Raw genomic sequence first — 19,838 nt, forward strand, 5'->3', positions numbered from 1 at the left:
GCGTTTTGCTGGGTTGGGTTACGGCTTCACATGAACGCTGCTCAGCCAAGTCATACTGTGTCTGGAGTCACCTGCCGGACTCCCATGCACACCCACCTGGGGCACTGGCAGAGCCCTTTAGGGGCATCCTTGCTAGAGAGCGGAGAGGAAATCAGTCATTTCAAAACCTTTTTGTTTTCTTTCACCCAGCAAAAAGATGGGACCTTTGCTGCTGGAGGCTACATGCCCCCTCTGCGGTTTAAAGCGCTCACCCTCTCAGTCGTGTTTGGAACCATGGTGGGTGGAATCATGATCCCCAACGGTAAGTGGGAGGGCTGCTCTGGGGACTGGTTTCCTGCCGGGTCTGTCCTCTCCCCTGTCCTCCATCCTTGCTGTGACGTGGAGGGACCCTGGGGCTGTCACTGCCTGGAGTCTCCGTGTTCAGCCAAGACACTCAGAGTCTCACGTCACCCTCTCTAGTCTCCTAAAAAAAAATCTAGAGACTCTCTTGGAATCTTCCCCCCCCCACCCCCCGCCCAGAAAGGCACGGGACAGTGTAGCGGCCTCAGGGAGCCACAAGCGTGTGGAAAGCTGAGCAGGTGAGCCCCGGGTTGACCCCCGGGTGGGGTGCCAGCCTGATGGGTGAAATCAGTGGTGATACTGTTTGTTGATCCCTGAGTTTATCAAACAGTTTGATAAACTGAGTTTATGCATCACCAAGGGAGGGGAAGGGCCTGAGCGAGATTCCTGTTGTCACACGCTTCCTCCCAGACACATGGAGCTTACGTCATCAGATAGTGAGTGGAGCCTACGTGTGCTCGCCCAGCTAACCAGCCAGGCGCGCACACATGTCCTGGGACCCGTCCTGCTCCGTCACTTGCCGAGCGTGGTGGAGAGGGTGGTGATTTAAGATGAGCCATCTGAGAAGCCCCCACTGGATGCCAGACGCTCTGTGGGGAGCCAGTGCGGTGCTGTCGGCCTCGCTCGGTGCTGGGCCCCTCCTGCCTCACCGAGGCTCACACTGTCAAGGGCTCGGAGAGCCACGTTGCCTCCATTTCACTGGCCAGGAAACTGAGGTGCAGGGAGTAGGGAGCTTGCCTGAGACTCCTGGCTGGAAAGGTGCGGCCTCTGGTTCTCACGGGGCTGCTGATCCCACACTGTTCTCTGTCTGTGGTATCAGACAGGATACTCTTCAGAAGGCTGTGCCCCCACTCCTGCTGGTGTTCTGGAGGCGTGCGTACATAGGCCTAGCGGCAGGGCTGGCTTGCCCGTCTGTGCTTGCTGAAAGCCTTCATTCGGGTCCTTGCCGGAGCCCCTGGCGCTCACCCCCTCCTGTTGCTTCTCGTTCCCAGTGGAGACGATCCTGGGCCTCACGGGAGCGACGATGGGAAGTCTCATCTGCTTCATCTGCCCGGCTCTGATCTATAAGAAAATCCACAAGAACACCCTTTCCTCCCAGGTGAGTGCTGCTCATCCCCGCCCAGGACTGGTCTGGGGTCCTGTTCTCAGAGGAGAGTTTCTTAGTACAAAAGGTACTTGGTTCTGAAGGTCTGGGAGACGCAGGGCTAGGCCACACCGCTACCACTGTATGTACGGAGGTTCCCAGGGGCCCGGGGCTGTGCGGGGTGCGTGTGTGCATGTGGCACCAGCTTACTTCATCTGAGCGTCGAAGACTGAACCGCTTTTCCCCAAATATGTGTCTGTACGGTGGCTGGATTGTCCGTGGGTGCGTGTGCGGCATGCTCCATGCCCCTCCCCGTCCCCGTCCCCGTCCCCCACTGTCTCACGGGGGGACGGTCTGGTGGGGTCCCCTCTGCCGTGCTCTGCTGTCACAGAGAAACTGTGATGATCCTCCGTGTACATGAATGTTGGGATGTATTTGGGAACGTGTCTGTAGGAAGCTTTCTGGAAAAGGAATCCGTGTGTCCAAGAGAGTGAGCATGTGTAACCGGCGTGGCTCTGACCCACGGCCCACGCAGAGGTCAACGCTGTCACTTCCCAGGCGAGCCCAGGCCTCTTTCCCTCAGCAGCCTGCAGGGACGTCAAGATCTTTCCGTGTGTTCATAAGCTACTGCATTTCTTTTTCTGTGAACTGTCCATGTGTCTTGCTCACCTTTTGTGGACTTAGACTGAGCTTTTTCTTTTTGGGATGTCTTGGTAACGGTTTCAGGAGTGCCATAGAGCAAGCATGCGGCAAAGCACCTAATTCTCCCTACAGCGTGATGACCGTTTGCCAAGTGAACCCAGCCACGGAGCCACCGTCCAGGGCAGGTTTAGAATATTCCAGCACCCAAAGCTTCCCCGGGCGGCTCACAGTCTTTCCCCTCCAAAGGTTACTGCTCCTCTGTCTTCTAACGTTTGGAATAATTTTGCTTGTCCTTGGAGTTGGTGTAAACAGAGTCTCAGAATACGTGTTTGTGTGTGTCTGGCCTCCTTACTCGGGCGTCACGTCTGAGGTCGGCCATGTCGCTGTGGGTGGGGCAGCCTGCCCATTCTCGATGCTGTGGGACACTGCGCCGTCCCCCAGAGCACACAGTGGGGCTCTCTGCACGACTAATCTGTGACGTGTGTCTGCGTGTGCGTGACTCACCGAGGCAGCGTTGTTGGGTCCTGGGGTTATGTCTGTCCAGCTCTAGGAGATTTTGCCAAGCTTTTTCCAGTTTTCCCAAAGTGGTCCTCCGGCACCATGTTAGAATTCTAGCTGCTTTATCCTCTGCTGTCCCTCTCACACATGCTGCCCTTCCGAGGGGTGTGCAGTGGTACTTCATTTGGGTTTTAATTTGCAACTCCCAGGTGACTATGATGTTGAGCACCTTTTCATGTGCTTATCAGCCGTGTGAGCGCCTTTCTTTGTGAGTCTTTCACGTCTTGCCCCGTTTTACCTACTGGGTTGTCTTCTTAATGATTTGTGGAAGTTTTTAAAAGATCCTAGATCTAAATCTTTTTCCAGAAATACAGATCAAAAATGTTTTCTTTCACTCTGGGCTACCTTTTCATGTTCTTCATGATACCTTTTCACCAACAGGTGTTCTTCATTTTATTTATTTTTGTTTTATTTTTTAAGATTTATTTATTTTAGAGAGAGCGTGCATGCGAGCGTGTGCAGTGGGGAGGGGCAGAGGGGGAGGGAGTGAGAATCTCAAGCAGACTCCGCACTGAGCTTGGAGCCCGACCTGGGGCTCGATCTCACCACCCTCAGATCACGACCTGAGCCGAAACCAAGAGTCGGACGCCCAACTGACTGCACCACCAGGCACCTCAGGTGTTCTTCATTTTAGCATAGTTCAGTTTGTCACCTTTCTTTTTGGCTGGGCACTTTTTATGTGCTGCCCATTTATAAGGTCCTGCAGATAGCCTTGTCGGTTATGTTCTAGAAGCTGTTTATTTTATTGTCCACATTCAGATTCGTGCTCCGTCAGGAATGGATGGGGAGGTAGGGGGAAGAGCTGATTGCAACCCCCCTTCCCCGGCACTGTGGTGGTGCTGCTGTCATCAGTCCCCTGTGTACCCCGGGGGAGTGCTGGGGACACCTCTGTTGCTGGTCTGTCAGTCTGTCCTTGTCCTCATGTGGCCCTGCTCCGAGTGCTGTGGCTTTACAGTGAGCCTTCATGGTGGGCGATGGGCCCCCTCGACCTTCATTCTTCTCCCAGAGGGTCTTTCCGTCACTGGCCCTTAGCGTTTGCAGCTAAGTCTGCTTGCCAGCCTCCTCCCGCACAGCCATGTTGGATTTTGACAGGGTTGTACCAAACCATGGACTGAAGGACTGACCCTACTCTTCAAGTCACAGCATTCCCCAATTTTCCTTATGTCTTCTTTTGCTCATGGCTTCTTTATTTTTTTTTTTAAAGACTTTATTTATTTATTTGAGAGAGAGAATGAGATAGAGAGCATGAGAGGGGGAAGGGTCAGAGGGAGAAGCAGATTCCCCCCCCTGAGCAGGGAGCCCGATGCGGGACTCGATCCCGGGACTCCAGGATCATGACCTGAGCCGAAGGCAGTCGCTTAACCAACTGAGCCACCCAGGCGCCCCTGCCCATGGCTTCTTTAGACGTCCAGACTTTGGGGGATTTCCTAGTAATCTCTTGTACAGATTTCTACCATGATCCCATTGTGGTTGGAGAACACACACTTAAGAATTTGAATTTCAGTCCTTTGACATTTTTGAGACTTACTTTGTGGCCCAGCATATGGTTTGCTCTGATGGATGCTCAGTGGGCTGTGTATGGTTAGATCGGGTTTACTAACTGCGATTTTATGTGTTCTTGCTGTTTTTTTAATCTTATCAGTTATGGGAAAGATATGACAAGTTCACTGTAATTGTAGATTTGTTTATTTCTCCTTTTAGGTGTGTCAGTCTTTGCTTTTTATCTTGAAGCTGTGTTATTAGGAGCATACAGTTTTAGGATGGTTATGTCTTGTTAAACTGACCCTTTTCCCTGTGAAATGTCTCTTTTTATCTTTGGAAATGCTTCTGCCCTTAAAGTTGGCCTTGTCTGATATAGTGTGACTAACCTGGCTTTGTTTTGGATTTATATTTACACAGTACCGTTTTTTTGTCTTTTCTTTTATGATCTTTCTATGCCTTTATATTTCCAGTGTGCCTTAGATAACAGCATACGGTTGCCTTTTGTTTTGTTTTGTTTTGTTTTTATACAGTTTGTTAATAGGAGTATTTAAGACTCTTTAGAATGAATGTAATTACTGATTTTGGGGGGATTAAACCTTCTGTCTTACTCTGTTTTTTATTTGTCCCATCTGTTCTTTTTTGTTTCTTTCTTGCTGACTTTTGGATAAATCAAACATTTTAAGTATTCATTTTTTATTTCTCTGTTAGCTGGAGTTGCACATTTCTGTTCTAATGGTTATATAAGGCAGTTTAATATGGATCCTTGGTTTATTGGAGTTGACTATAAATTGTTTTTACCACTTCACAGACAAGGCAAGTATCCCATGATATTTTGCCTTCGTTTACCCTCCTTTGGCCTTTGGTGCTATTGTTTCTATGTATTTTAATTTTATGTATAAAACATTGTGAGTCATTATTGTTTTAAATTGCCAACATTTATTTATATTGATCCTTTGCAGCCTCTTGGTTTTCTGTTACTTGGTCCTGTCTTCTGGTGTGCTTGGTAGTTTGTGGCCATTGTGTTTGAGAAATGGTAGAGGTTCTGGATGATGCTCTCTTCCAGCAGAGGGTGGGCAGAAGGCCTGTGTTCGGTTAAGGGGAGTCTGTTCCTGGTTTGCCTCACTCCTAGGGCACAGCCCTTTCAGGGTCTTGCCCTTGCCCTCACATTGCTAAATTCTCTGCTTAGCTTTGATTGGCTTGGCAGCTGCTCTGTGTGCCTCTCTGCATAAGCTGGCATGTACCTTAGGGGAGAATTACACTCAGAATGTGGGTGCCCTTCTCTGAGAATGGTGGCTGCCCGAGTTCTGGCTGCTGGAGAGCCATCACCCCCTCACCCCTCACCCCTGGCACCTGCCCGAGTGTCATGCAAGCTCCAGGCTGCCGTTTTCTTGCCCGGTGCTCAGCACCACAGATCAGGAGGAGCCTGGCCTCGTGGGGCCTCTGTGCTTACCTCCTTCCTCCGAGGTCTCACCAGCAGTCTGGGTGGCCAAGGTTGTTTGCCAGTGTCTTCAGTTGGGCAATTTTAGTGAGTTTTGGGAACTCCTGATGGCAGGAGGAAATTAACCAGCCCACTGCCCAAATGTTTTTCTGTTTGTCAAGTCCCAGAGTTTTAGTCCCTTGGACTCTTTTAGGGGAAAAAAAGTCATTGTTAGAGGGGCCCTTCCTTGGGGCACCTGGGTGGCTCAGTTGTTAAGCATCTGCCTTCGGCTCAGGTCATGATCCCGGGGTCCTGGGATGGAGTCTCGCATCGGGCTCCTTGCTCAGCACGGAGCCTGTTTCTCCCTCTGCCTGCCACTCCCCCTGCTTGTGCTCTCTCTCTCTCTGACAAATAAATAAAATAAAAAATCTTTTTTTTTTTTTTTTAGATTTTATTTATTTGAGAGAGACAGAGATAGTGAGAGAGAGAGCACAAGTGGGGAGGAGAGGGAGAAGCAGGCTCCCTGCCGAGCAGGGAGCCCGATGCGGGACTCGATCCCAGGACCCTGGGATCATGACCTGAGCCAAAGGCAGTCGCTTAACCGACTGAGCCACCCAGACGCCCAATAAAATAAAAAATCTTAAAAAAAAAAGAAAAGGGCCCTTCCTCTTCAGTATTATTTTTAAACATTCTTTCTTCAGCTCCAGTGCTTTCATGACTTCGTTTTTTCATTTAAATCTTTGATCATCTGTGTTTTATTTCGGGGTAAGAAACAAAGCAGACTCCATAGCTGGCAGCTCGCTGGGGCTGTCCCTGCTGTGCAGGGTCACCACTCCCACGTGTCAGATCTTGCACAGACTTGGGCCCAGTTTGGGACTCGCCCCCTTGCGCCACCAGCCACGCTGTAGCTGTGGCCCCCGCTCCGTGGCGCGCTGCTCTGGAAACTCTCTTATTTTAATTTGGATCCAACTTCTTTTTAAGTTTGTTGGTTTATTTTTAGTAATCCCCACATCCAGGGTGGGGCGGGAACTCACGACCCTGAGATCAAGAGTTGTGCGCTTCCTGACTGAGCCAGCGGGTGCTCGGCTTGGGAAACATTTTAATTCTGATCCCTCCTCCTCACTTCTATTGATGACGTTTCTGGATATGCTCACCTTTTCGTCTTCCATGTGAATGTTGGAATTAGCCGATCTGACTCATGAAACTAAGTCCAGCTTTATGTTTTTTCGGTCTCATCGGAATTCTTTGAAGCTGTAGGTTAATTTAGAAGGTGTCGTCTGTGCGCTCTGGCGAATCCGTGGTGTGTGCTGAGCAGCTTTACGTGCAGTCAGGGTGTGGGGTGCAGCCGCGCCTCCAGGCCGCCGGATGCCCGCGGGGCCCGCAGCGTGCGGGGCCAGCTCGCCGTCTCCTGGTGCAGCCGCGAGAGCTCCTGCTGTAACCGCTGAGCCTGGTGTGGCTGTGGCTTTGCGCGTGGGAGCGAACTGCACACTCACACACCTCCGCAGCCACTACGTGAACGCACGTGGAATTGTGTTGAAGAAGCGTCCGTCCGTGCCTGCGTTGCCGTGGTTTCTAAATCCAGAAAGCGCACTGACGTGCATTAGCCATTTGTGAGGACAGTAAAGGTTCTCTCTCTGACCTAGTGCCCTGATGACTTGTGTATCACAAGTTAGTTCTGGAGCGGACCGTCTGACCGTGGCAAACTGTTCGTACGTACTGCCGAGCTTTATCTCCGAACATGCAGCTTTAGTGTTTTGAGGAAAATGGATCTTCCAAGGGACAAACTTGGCAATGTGGCTGGAGTTTGGTGCGCACAGACCTTGGGTCTGGAGGGCACCTGCTTGATTCCTTTCTCCCTTCTGACCCGGGAGCTCTGGCTGCTTCTCCCGCGGAGGGTGTGGACCCGGCGTCAGGCCCGGGGTCCGCTCTCCCCGGCCTACCTGATGGCTGGGTACAGGCCTAGAGAAGAGCTGGACAGGGGTGCGTGGGTGATGGACGTGTCAGGACTGGGCTGCAGGAAGTCTCAAAAGGAGTGTCCTGAGAAGCATCGTCGTAGGAGGTGCAAGGACTATGGACACACAATGCGCCCTTAGTGAATCGAAAAGGAACTTTCTCTTCCATCATGAGTTCATTCTTGATTTTGAGAATCTGAGAAGTTGGAGGATCTCTCCAGTCTGGACGTGGGTGGAGGTGTTGAGAATTGACGCGCTGCGGCCTGGAAGCCAGCAGGGGGAGCAGGAGCTGCTGGAGGGGCCCCGAGGAGAGAGCAGGGGGCTGCCCTGGTCACAGGCCAGCGCTGTGCTCCTGGAAGGCCATAAGTCAGTGAATACATGACACTGAGACTTGGAGACAGCGAGCCACCCACGGGTCGCCGTCTGACCTCCACCAGAGCACGGCTCCCAGGCCTTCCAGATGGGATCTGTGGGCTGCAGGCGGGCTGCACACCGACCTGGAGACCAGAATCGGGGTGTGTAGCTGCATGGCGGCCGGAACCCCTGCCTCCAGGTGTGTTTCATCAGGAGGAGCAGAATTTGAACCTGTGTGTTGTTCAGACAGGCTTACGTGTAAGCAGTGAAAGTGAATGCTTCCTCCCCCCCATAGGTGCTTTTTTGTTTTTCTTTCTTTCTTTCTTTCTTTTTTTTTATTTGAGAGAGAGAATGAGAGAGAGAGAGCACACGAGAGGGGGGAGGGTCCAAGGGAGAAGCAGACTCCCCACTGAGCAGGGAGCCCGATGTGGACTCGATCCCGGGACTCCAGGATCATGACCTGAGCCGAAGGCAGTCGCTTAACCAACTGAGCCACCCAGGCGCCCCTTGCTTTTTTGTTTTTGAGTCGGGGACCTCAACAGATCTGGAGGCTACAGGTCATGGCTTGAGGGGTGCTCTGGGACACCATGGCATGTGGGGCCCCAAGGCCAAGCCCCTGGTTTTGCCAAGCTTGGGCTAAGGGTCCAAGTTAGGAGAGAAACTTCTGTTGTCACTTCTCAGCAAGGTTGTTTCTGCTGTTGGTTGGGGAAATACAAAATGCAAGGGATTTAAAGTGTCCTTCTCAGGGCGCCTGGGTGGCTCAGTCAGTTATGTGTCTGCCTTCCGCTCAGGTCATGATCCCAGGGTCCTGGGATTGAGCCCTGCATCGGGCTCCCTGCTCAGCGGGGAGTCTGCTTCTCTCTCTCCCACTCCCCCTGCTTGTGCTCGCTCTCTCTTTCACTCACTCATTCTCTCTCTCAAATAAAATCTTTAAAAAAATAAAGATTTGGGCACCTGGGTGGCTCAGTCAGTTAAGCGACTGCCTTCGGCTCAGGTCATGATCCTGGAGTCCCGGGATCGAGTCCCGCATCGGGCTCCCTGCTCAGCGGGGAGTCTGCTTCTCCCTCTCCCTTTGCCCCTCCCCCCTGCTCGTGTTGTCCCTCTCCCTGTCTCTCTCTCAAGTGAATAAATAAAAAATCTTAAAAATAAAAAAATGAAGCGTCCTTCTCTTTTAACTTTCAAAAATGACCTCGGTCACTTCTGGACACCATCATTGCCCCACGAATCTTACCTTCCTGGGAAGAAGATGTCATATACTAATGCTGAGCCTACTCACATTTTTAGTAGGAGAATACTTGGGGGAGGGACGTGGTCACTGTCAGGAGCTCTCGATCCCGAGCTGTGTATTGTGGAGTCTGCGGATGCTGCTTTGGCGTCCCAAATCTGTGCGCGAACCTTGGGTAGCCCTTTTGCACCTGGCCATGGCAGGCGGGTTTGGGGGGGTCACCGAGAGCCTCCAGGAGTCCACAGGCCACCTGACCCATGGCCGACCTTGGAGCTCGGCCTGCCCTTGGCGTCTGTGAGCTCCGTAGCAGTGCCGTGTTGCGGAGCGGCGGCGCAGAAATGGACTTGTCCTGGAGGCCTTCGCCGGCTGGCCGGGCCCGCCTCTGTGAGTGCAGGCCGTTCTCCAGCCGTGTTGGACCCAGGAATGGCTCACTGGTTTTTTTAAAGTCAACATGCCTTTGAGAAAAAGGTTTGAATCCTGGCTGTGAGACTGCAGAGAGGTGAGCGGCGGGGTCCCCCTGGCTCTTGGAGCAGGTCGCCTCGCGGGCCGCTCTCCCGCAGACTCCGCAGGACCAGGAGTCACTGCTCCCTGGGGAGGGCCTGGCGGGCCGGGCGCAGGCAGGGCAGCGATCCGCACCAATGACAGCACGTTGGTCCAACGTGTGCGTGTCTTCAGGCAGGCGCTGCAGGAGACTGCGTTGCGTGACGCGGGGCTGGCTGCCCGAACTGCTGAGGGCTGCATGTGTGACCAGCCTGGCTGACCAGGGATGGGGCCGGGGACGAGGAGCCTCGGCCGTCAGCGGCGCGTCCAGCACGCTCACTGGGCAGCCCCGACGGGCACCCCCCGCTGAAGGGGGCTGAGGAGCCATCTCCTCCGTGGCTTTCTCCTCGTCTGTGCCAGCGGCTCTGGGCGTGTCCCGCTCAGTGGGTGACGTGGGAGGCAGACCGACTGCACACTCGGCCCTCTGCCCAGCTGTTGGGCGAGGCGTGGGATGCCGAGTACCCCCTTAGGGTCGGGCAGCTGCCCTGAGATCCTTGCTCTTCTGGCAGAGCCATCAGGGAGCCTGACCTCTGCCGCCACAGGTGCAGGTGGGTCTGGCCCCTGCTCTCCAGGAGGCCTGGTCGGTGGGCTCGGGGGTCTGCTCTCTGCAGGCTGCCCTCACGCTGCCCCTAGCCCGCCCCTCGCCTGCCCCTTCCTCCATGGCCAGCCCGGCTCTAGCAGGTTTGGCTGATGATTTGGTCACGTTCACCAGTGAGGGGCCACCATCTCCTAGTCGCCAACACGAGTGGCGGTCAAGGCCAGCAGGACCACGGCCTGAGTGCCCTGTGTTCCCCAGCCCCTCCTGCTGTGCACTGTGCCCACATACCCCCTCCTCCCCTGAGCAGGGCAGGGGTGCGGCAACTGCCTGACCCCTTTTGCCCTTGGGTCTTTGTCTCGTCCAGGTGGTGCTCTGGGTTGGCCTGGGCATCCTGGTGGTCAGCACACACACTACCCTGTCTGTGAGCGAGGAGGCCCCTGTGGCTGGCCGGCTTGAAGAGGTCGAGGGCATCATAAAGGCAGAGGCGGCTCGGCTCCCAGGTACGCAGCTTCCAGGTATGCTCATGGCCCCCCAGCCCTGTAGCCTTCTCGGGGCGCCCTGCAGTGTCACCTTGGGTGTGGTGTGCAAGTGGTAATTCCAGGCTGTCTCACCTGCCCCAGTCCTGTTGGGTGGGGGAGTAGGGCAGGGGGCCTCCAGGGGCCAGGTAAGCCGCCTGCCTGTGGGGGACAGCAGGACGGAGAGCTCAGTGCCCGCTGTTCGGTGCACTGACAGGGAAGCAAGTGTGTGTGTGGGGGTGTTGTCATTTTTGCTTGCTCTGATTTGGGGATGAGGGTTCAGGCTGGGTTTTGCTTGGACAAGGTCAGCGACGCCCTGTGGCTTTGTTCGATGTCCTCCCTTGCTGTTGGCCCCCCAGCCCGTGGGGAGGGGACGACCCACGCAGCCTTCTGCAGCTACATACCTGCCTCGGAGGGCCTGCTGCTGGCTCTGTGACCCACCCATGGCCATGCCCATCGGGGTGCAGGGTGGTTCTGAGTGTGGCTTTCTGGGCTGCAGAAGGGGCTCCATCGTGTCCAGAGTTGGTTGGGAGAGAAGAATTTTCTTGGAGTCCCTGGCCATCCCAGGCATAGATGGGAGGGGTTAAGGAGGGCTTCCTCCATGCTGGCCCTGCACCCCCTAGCAGCTCCGAGTGGCATCAGGCTTGGGTAAGGGGGGGCTGTGCTTCATTCTGGGGGCTTCTGCTCTGACGATGGTTGGGTTTTAGGCATTCACACTAATAGTGTGTCCATGCGTGTCTGAATCCGCCCCCCTGCAAGTAGACCCCCACTTGGATTGAGATTTGCCAGACTGCCTGCCCGGCATGCCCTTCTGGGGGAGGCCCCTTGGGGGGAGCAGTGCTGTCCGCCTGTGAGTTTCAGGTGCCTTTTGACGGTGAAGGCTGAGTGCCTGCCCCAGGGGGGAGCCCCGGTCTCCCCGCCTACCATGATTGACAAAAGAAAAGGTCCCAAAAGTCTGGCAAGAGAGTTGAACATGCCCTGGGTCCTTGTTGCCCCGGCCTGCCGGCAGTGGAAAGCACGTGGCCCTTAGATTTGTTACTGTCTCTGTCCCTGGGCTTGGAAAGCCTGGCGTCCGTGCCCCCCACAACCTCCCCTGTGGGAGAACAGTCTCTCCTGGGGCTTGGAGGAGCGGGCCATGCTCTCTTTTGCCTTCTTGGGATGACAAGGGCTGGCAGAATGATTCCCCTTTTGGGGTCCCTGGAGAGAGGGCCCCGGGAAATGGCAGGGTTCCCCAGAGAAACAAGTCAGAGGGGTCAGAAGCCGCCTGAGTGTCCCATGCTGGGCTCGGCAGTTTGGATGGAGAAAGTCCACTTGAAGAGGGAAGCGGGTGGCCTGCACCTGCCCCTCTGACGGCCCTGCTGGGTCCCCCACCATCAGGTGCCGTGGCCTTGTGTGCCTGGACTCGGGCACCGGTGACCCCCTCCCAGCTGGCTGTGGATTTTCTGGCAGTAGTCGGCACCGGGCTGCCTGTCCCCATGTCACTGCACAGCCGTGCTCCACGGCCCGTGCCGACAGCTGCATCCTGTGGTGGAGGCGGGCTGTGGGCTCACCTGGAGCCTGCCGAGGCCACATCTGGTTTCCATTGCTTCCACGAGCCTGTAACAAAACACATGGCCCCCTCAGAACCACATGCCGTTTGTTTTTAGCGCGTTCTCCGTTTTTCTCGTCCCGGCCTCCCCCATAATTGATGGCTTGCCTCGTTGAAGCAGAGCTGGGAGTGTGGGGGCCCGCACCGTGTGCGCGCCTGGTCGGACTTCTGCCCGTCAGCCTGGAGTGGGGTTTTATTGGTCTCTTTGATGTCGCAGAGGCCAGACCGGTGCTGGCTTTCCTTAGAGCCCCAAGCTGGCCCGGGGACAGATGATGGCAGTCCGGCCTGGCACTCTTGGAGAGCGGAGCCCGGGATGCACACTGGTGTGGCGAGCAGCAAATGTGGAGGAAAGAGGTTGCTGGGCCCTGCGAGGCAATTGTCTGTTAAAGAGGCTAATTAGGCCATTTATCTCCTATCTGATAGCGCCCCAGCGGGTCTGGCAGGTCCGGTCGGATTCTGTAACACGTATGGCTCCCTCTCCTCCTTCTCCTCCCAGCATCCCCACCCCGTGTGCCCACCCCCACTGCCACCCTGCAGGGGCGCCGCTGCTGCTCTGTGGGGAGAAACACCAAGGGCCAGGACGGGCGCTCTGGGTGTCAGGCCGGGCAGTAGGCTAGAGGCTGGGGGGCAGCACGGCCGTGACTGTGGACGCAGGTGGCAGGGGCTGACCACAGGCCCGCGTGGGAGCTTGCCACAGGGCGGGAGTGCGTGCTCTCTCTGCAACAGATGCCAGGGTGTGAGTGAGGGACTCCTGGCTCCACGTGCATCTGCTCGCTCTCCTCGGCCAGGGCAGCTGGTCCCACTGCAGCCCTCCCGATCCCTGCTGAGAGGGGCCTTCATCGGCCACCGAGCTATGGCAACTGTGCCCGCTGCCCGCGTGCCACTTGTGCCCTCCGGGGTGACTCCGCCAGCCCAGCCGCCCTGCATCCGGAGGGGCCCCTGGGGAGCAGCTCACCCACCTCCACCCGCTGCCTGTGGGTAGACCGGCCTGCTCTAGGGGACCGTAAGAGTGAGGCTCGGGCCACCGTGGCCTCCTGATCGGGACGCTCGGGTCCGAGGAGCCATGGCGACTCCTGCACGCTTGGAAAGATGAGAGAATGCAGAGGTCAAGACTGCCCCTGCCAGCCACACCAAGAAGAGTGGGTTTCAGAAATCAGCGCTCCCCAGCCCACTCTCTCAGCCACCTCGAGGGGCGCCGGAAACCGGTCGTCAGGAAAGTCACCTAAACCAGGGCCTGGCTCTCGGCTCTTCTTGCCTTACGAGTGCGTGGCCCTGGGGTCCTGAATGTCTCCTGAATCGGGGTCTCCTCCGGGTGACGGACTCCATCTGTGGGCTCAGGTGTGATTGGAGCGGTCCCTTTGTTTTGGTGCTTGCTCTCTGAGGTGATTGCCTTCCATCTCAACTGACCCCTGGGTCCCCGGAGAGAGGCTGGTCAATGCCGGCCACCAGCAGCAGTCACCCCCGGCCCAGGTCCTCGAGTGCAGACTTCCTTGGTGCCACGGGCAGGCCTGCCCCAGAGGTTGTGCAACCCCCCCCCACTGCTTCCCCGATTCCAGAGACAGCCCAGAGCGCAGTTTCTGTCCATCGGCCTGTCTCGGGGGGCGCCCAGCCTGAAGCACTGTCAGGAGGACAAGCAGGTCCCTTGTCACCATGAGGCGCAGTTCTGCTGAAAGCCAGGCAGCCCCGGGCAGTGTGGGGTCTATCACCGCCTGGCAGAACAAGGCACAGACACGGGATTGTCCTGGGTCTGTCCCGGGTCATCAGTGATTGCTGGGACCCAGCGACGACCCTGAGGGCGAGTGAGGTGGCCGTTGACTGCTGGGGACGCCGAGGTGCCCGTCCGCTCACAGGGCCGTGTGCTGTGGGTGCAAGCGTGGGCCGCTCTTGAGTCACTCGGTCTGGGGGTTGAAGTTTGTCTCGCTGCGCCAGGAGGCATCGCTGGCTAACTGTCCGCTGGGGAGAGCCTGGCTCCAGCGGAGGGCGTGCAGGTCCTTGCCGTGGACAGTGAGGCTGGAGGCCGGGGCCAGCGGCTGCGGGGGTGCAGGAGTCCCAAGGGGCCTCGGCCTTGCTGTGCAGCCGGGTGTCCCTGCAGCAGTGTCCGAGGGCCCTAGCCGCGGACTCTGCGCTGTCGCTGTTCCCCGGCGTCCGGCTGCCCGCACGGGGCTCCCCTCAGCCCAGCCCACCAGGCCACCCCTGCTCGCCCCCGACTTGCCTCGGTCCCTGCTGAGACAGGACCATGCGCAGGTGACTTGGTCCCATGATAGCTCGGCAGTTTTTTTTGTTTTCTTGTGTTTTTCCTTCCCCTTCTGGCCCTTTTTTCTTTTCTTTTTAAAGATTTTATTTATTTGGGAGAGAGCACACACAAGCAGGGGGAGCGGCAGGGAGAGGGAGAAGCAGGCTCCCCATTGAGCAGGGAGCCCGATGCGGGGCTCGATCCCAGGACCCTGGTACCATGACCTGAGCCAAAAGCAGACGCTTAACTGACTGAGCCACCCAGGCGCCCCTTCTGACCCTTTTTCTTAACTTTGTGATCCACTGGACAGACACCTTGATTTAGGGTGATTCCTATTTGAGCACGGGGCCTCTGGGAAGGGGTTAATTGTGTGATGGAGACCAGGACATTTCCACCTGCTCGGGTGACGCTCACACACTTACTGTTATCAGCCACTTGGTTCAACTGTAGAGTCCAGAGTCTGCTTCCTGCTGGCTCGCCCCCGCCACCTGGCAGGGCCCCATCCCTGCACCGGTCTGGTGAGGGTGCTGTCCCCCGCTGCCGCCTGGCAGCCACATGAGTGAGGGCACCGCCCCGGGCTTGCAGGTCCAGGCGACCTGGGTAATTTCCTCTCCTTTGGGGCCAGCAGCACTGGTGCCCACGGGGGACCTCGGTCTCCCCTTCTCTGGGCAGCTCGTGTCCAGGGGAATAGAAGGTGCTTCCAACGTCTGGGGTAAAATGACGGTTTTTTAAATTTCTTGTCCCAGGTTGTTTAGTTTCTGCCACATTTGCCAACTTTTTGATGGAGACGGTTTCCTAACAGGTGGGGGCGGGGGAGGCGCTGCTTCGCAGGCTCCGCGTGTGGCTCTCGTTTGGCCGCCGGCGGTAAGGTGCCCACGGCATCACAGGTCGCTTTTCCCCCAGCACTCTCCTCGAGCACCTCTCAGCGCCACCCCATCCCGGCCTGTAGCAGGGGGTTGTGGCAGGTGGTTGTCCTGGAGAAGGGGGAGCCCTGGGCAGATGCGGCCCTGCTGCCGCCCCCACCCTGCAGCAAACTGCGGGTTTGTGCCGCCATCTGGTGGTGACGGCCAGTATTGCGTGGAGCCTTGCTCCTCTGCACCCAGTTAGGCGTAAATTGCATCTTGACGTATTTTTAAGAATACGCATGAAAAATGACAGTTTTCGGTGCTACTTAGCTGCTAATGGTTGAACAGGAAAAAAATAACTGCTTAGGCTCTGCCATTCGACTAGGAAATGTGATTGCAATCTAGGGAAAACCGCCCAGTCCCCGTGCTGACGGGCGGTGTAGCCATGTGGAAACACTGCTCAATTAGCTGTGTCGTGCTTGCAGGCCAGAATCCAATTGTGGACGTGGCCGAGGACGGCCGAGACAAGCCGAAGCTGCCAGATGAGAAAGATGAGATGGAGCAGGCCCAGATTAAGGGCCCCGTGGACGTGCCCCAGAGAGAAGGCGCCAAAGAGAAAGAGGAGGAGGCGCAGCTGGACCGGCCCGGCCAAGGTGGGTGGCGCGGCGGGAGGGCAGGGGAGGGGCCTGCCTACGTTCTGGTCCTTGCTGCCTCCTTCCTTCTGTGACTCAGATGCACGTTCTCCCGCCGGCCCCCACCAGCTGGCTTGCCGCGGCCCCTTCTGTAGTTCTCTAGCAGGAGCCTCCGCGCTCAGGCAAAAGTCCCATCTGTGAGACGTGGCACTTGCCAGCCTGGGTCACGCCGTCGGGCCCTGGGACTCCGTTCTTACTCCTGGGAAGGAGGGCCGGGCCGCCCTCTCCTGCCTGCTCCCCGACTTGTCTGTCGCCTTCCAGGTATGGCGGTACCTATGGGCGAGGCCCACCGCCACGAGCCCCCTGTCCCTCATGACAAGGTGGTGGTGGACGAAGATCAAGACCAAGAAGAACCAGAGGAGAATGAACATCCGTCCAAGCATGTGGATGAAAAGGCTCTGGGGGGCAAGGCTCAGATAGCACCGCCTCTGCCAGATTCAGAAAGAGAGAGACCCAGACAGGACCAGGTCTTGGAGGCAGCAGGTGGTCTCCCTGAAGATCCCCAGAAGGTTCCGGAAGAAAATGGTCAGCCAGCCATCGAGCCCGTGAAGGAGGACCAGGGGCCAGGCGACAGGGGTCTGCAGCCAGGACCCGAGGCAGTGCCACCCGAGGGGCAGGACGCCCCGGCAGCTGGTGCAGGGGAGAGAGCAGGTGGGGTCCCGATGCCGGGCTGGGCCGCAGGGGCCGTGGGCAAGCGGGCGGAGAAGAGTGAGCCCAGTGGGTGTCAGCTGTGCCTGTCTTGGCAAACTCCTCTCCCTGAGACGCTCCTCCGGTGGGGGGCCCGGGAGAGGCCGGGAGGAGCAGCGAGAATTGATTACCCCTCCTTCTGCCCCCACCCCCCTTCGGCTCCCAAGATCAGCACGTGACAGCGTGAGAGCCGCGGCCCCGCCGCAGCTGCTGAGGAAGCCGGGCGTCTGGTGACGCCACACGCCCGTGGTATCTGTCACACAGTCGCTGGCCGGACCGCTAAGTGTCAGGTGCCGCGCTGTTCCTGTGCGTCTGGGCACTCACGGGGGACACACGGGGAGCGCTTGACAGGTGCCTCGGCGCTGGTTAGGACGGTTCCTGCGTGTTAATTGGTGCAGGTAGTTAGCCCTGGCTCGCTGCCACGAGCCCATGAGATTGTTAAATATGTTTTTATTACTTCCCTGGTAATCATCAGGTTGGGTATAAACTGCTGACAGAGGGCGATGAGGAGGCTAGTTTTAGGAAGCCTCTCCCCCCTCGTGTCCCTCCTCTCCCGCCCTCTGCCCCCGCCTCCCCCACCCAGAGTTCTTTGCGAACCTCTTGAATCTCCGTGTGTGCAGGTGGGAAGGCTCCCCTCCTGGTGAAGCCGGCCCCCGAGGCCGGGCCACAGGTGGAGCCGCGAGAGCAGAGGAACGCAGAGGGCCAGGGCGGAGGCCACACCGGCAGCAAGCTGGAGGGTAAGGCCTTTGCTTCCTTGCTGCATCGTCCCCAGGGCCCGGAGCCATCTGCCCCTTCCTTCCAGACCCACAGCCATGACAGGGAAGGAGCCCCCCCCACCTCTGGGCTTCCCCCCCAGCAGCTTTCTCTGGGCAACCCCCCCTGCCCCCCTCTCGTCCTGTCACGTGGTTTTCCGTTCACATCTCTGATGGTCTCAGGGCAGCCACGTCACTGTTCCTAACACGAGTGCTGTTCAGCACCACCAGGCTGGGGGGCTTCGTGCCCCCAGACGTTGCTGCTTTTCAGGAGGTGCCTTCCTGGCCGCCCAGGTGGGAGGGCAGGGGGCTGTTGCAGCCCACCTCAGCTTGGCCCCCGGGCGGACGTTCGTCCCATCTGCAGTGAAGACCCAGTACCTGTCCCGAAACCCGTGGTTAATCCTCCTTCAGACCTTCATGCCTGTTTTGGGGTGACCTCCCCTCGTGGCCGGAGTCTCCCTGTCGGGCCTCTGTAGTGTGGGTGGTGACAGCTTTCCTGGCTGGTGATCGCCTCCTCATTTCATCGGTGACCCAGGGGCCCCTGCACACCTGCCCCCCGTTAGAACTCCTCTCCACCCCACCCCCACCTGCCGGCATCGCTAGGTCTGTCCGCGGAGCGGCCCCGGGGTCCGGGCATGTGGATCTCGGTGGAGCAGCCCTGGGGGCCGCTGCGAGACGCACGTGCCCCGCGGCGCCCCCCAGCTGCCTCCCAGGTCCTGCAGGGACAGCCTGCCCAGAGCACTGGGCTTAGGGCTGCCCGCCGAGCCCGTGGGCAGCCAGAGGCCCGAGCAGGAGGCCCTGGAAGTTTTCTGGAATTCGGGGGCTGTTCAGGGGCTTCATGCGTGGTGTCTGTCCCCTGCCTGGTCTGTCTCTCTGCGTTCACTGATTCCAGCGCTTGTACTCTGTTACCTAAACCTGTTTGACTCTTTCGATTTTTTTCTTTCTGGAAAGACAATTTTCATGGTTTCCTACTCTGCCTTTCTTCCGTACGCCTCTCAATGGGATGAGCAGCTGAAATCAAAAAGATGGTAGCAGGTACGGCTCCCATAGAGGGCCTGCTGGGGGGACCTGAGGGGCAAGAACAGAGCAGGTGCAGGCCTGCCGTCCACATGGCCTCGCCCAGAGCCACCCACATAGCCTGCCCCCGGGCTTGGCTCCAGCCCCTCGGTTAGGGGCCCCCTCGCCACAGACGCCCCGGTCCTGGAGGACGGTGCGTGCCGTCTACGCGCTGGCTGCTTCAGGCCTCCCCTGAGGATGGGGGCCTGCGTGGGACTTCCGCCATGTGCATGGCCCGGTATCAGTGTGCTCTGCATGTGTGTTAACATCCCATCTGTGGCCCTGGCGGGCCGGGCTCTGCCTGTGGGCACGGCTTGTCACCACTCTGGTCCACATCTGCCCCCCGCATTGCTTCTGGCTGGACATGACGTGACCCCACCTCCCCTCCTCCTCCAGCATCGGTCTCGGGCTGGGACCCTGAGGGGCCGGGCAGGCTGGGGCCCGCTCCTCCAGCACCTGCCCTGGGGATGGGCAGTGTTGGCAGCACATGGGGCTCTCCTTGTACTGTTGACCGTAATGTGGCCATGAGGCATGGGTACCCAGGGTGACAGTGAGGCTCGTGGCCGAGGTGACTGGTCCGGAGACCTGGGGGGACAGCGCAGCATACTTCCCTCATACGGAGCCCGATCCGGTCCACAGGATGTGGCCTTTCTCAGGCAGGCGTCTTCGTGACCTTAGGGTGTCTGGATGAGAGCCGGCTGGGGAGCAGGGACTGCTGCATGGGGGCCTGTCCTCCGTGTGCCTCGTCCTCCTTGCGCCTCGTCCTCCTTGCTGTCTGGCTCAGCGTATTCTTCACAGGCCTCTGGGTGGGGAGGGGTGGGGAGGCCAAGCCCCTTCTGCTGTGGCAGGTCACGGGCCACCACTGGGGAGGACGGGCCAGCACGTCTGTGTGTGCCCAGCGTGTGGGCCTCTCCGGGTGTGTGCTGTTACCACTCCCAGGACATCCTTCCTTCTGAACGTGCCCACCCAGCAGCCCTAACTGCTCACGTCATCTTTCATGGCTTCCTGTTTAAAGACCTGCACGTTGTAGCAGTTACGGAAGCCGTGGCTGCTCGTGGGACGTAGCTGACCCGGTGCTGAGGCGTTGGTAGTGAAAGGCGAGCTTCCCCGTGCTCCCACAGGTGGCCGCTGCCGGTTCCGGGCGCTCAGACTCGGGGCCTCTTCCTGGGCCCACGTTCTGGGGCGGGGGTGCGGAGAGAGCAGAGCGGGCCCCTGACGCGCACCTGCTGTGCTGCCCGCCTCCCCCCCCCCCCCGTGCCAGCTCGTGGCCAGTCTCCCGGGCGACGGTCAGGAGCAGGGTCAGGACCCTCGGGTGTCAGCAGCTGGCCTCTGCCTCCCC

The 19,838-nt window shown here is 58.1% G+C and overlaps 1 protein-coding gene across 5 annotated transcripts in view; it reads left to right on the forward strand.

Moving 5' to 3' along the window:
- Window positions 1-19,838, forward strand: part of SLC38A10 (solute carrier family 38 member 10) — a 40,683-nt gene that overhangs the window by 18,481 nt on the left and 2,364 nt on the right. For 4 of the 5 annotated variants that reach the window (XM_035025800.1, XM_035025803.1, XM_035025801.1 and 1 more), the window contains 6 exons: window positions 190-301; window positions 1,332-1,438; window positions 10,496-10,646; window positions 15,798-15,965; window positions 16,266-16,655; window positions 17,312-17,428. In XM_035025800.1, the coding sequence (XP_034881691.1) occupies window positions 190-301; window positions 1,332-1,438; window positions 10,496-10,646; window positions 15,798-15,965; window positions 16,266-16,655; window positions 17,312-17,428 (1,045 nt within the window). The remainder of the gene's footprint in view (window positions 1-189; window positions 302-1,331; window positions 1,439-10,495; window positions 10,647-15,797; window positions 15,966-16,265; window positions 16,656-17,311; window positions 17,429-19,838) is intronic. The other variant, XM_035025802.1, reaches the window with a different exon arrangement.

The sequence above is a fragment of the Mirounga leonina genome, unplaced genomic scaffold (assembly GCF_011800145.1).
Source record: "Mirounga leonina isolate KUSES-001 unplaced genomic scaffold, KU_Mleo_1.0 Mir_197, whole genome shotgun sequence".
NCBI classification, from domain to species: Eukaryota; Metazoa; Chordata; class Mammalia; order Carnivora; family Phocidae; genus Mirounga; species Mirounga leonina.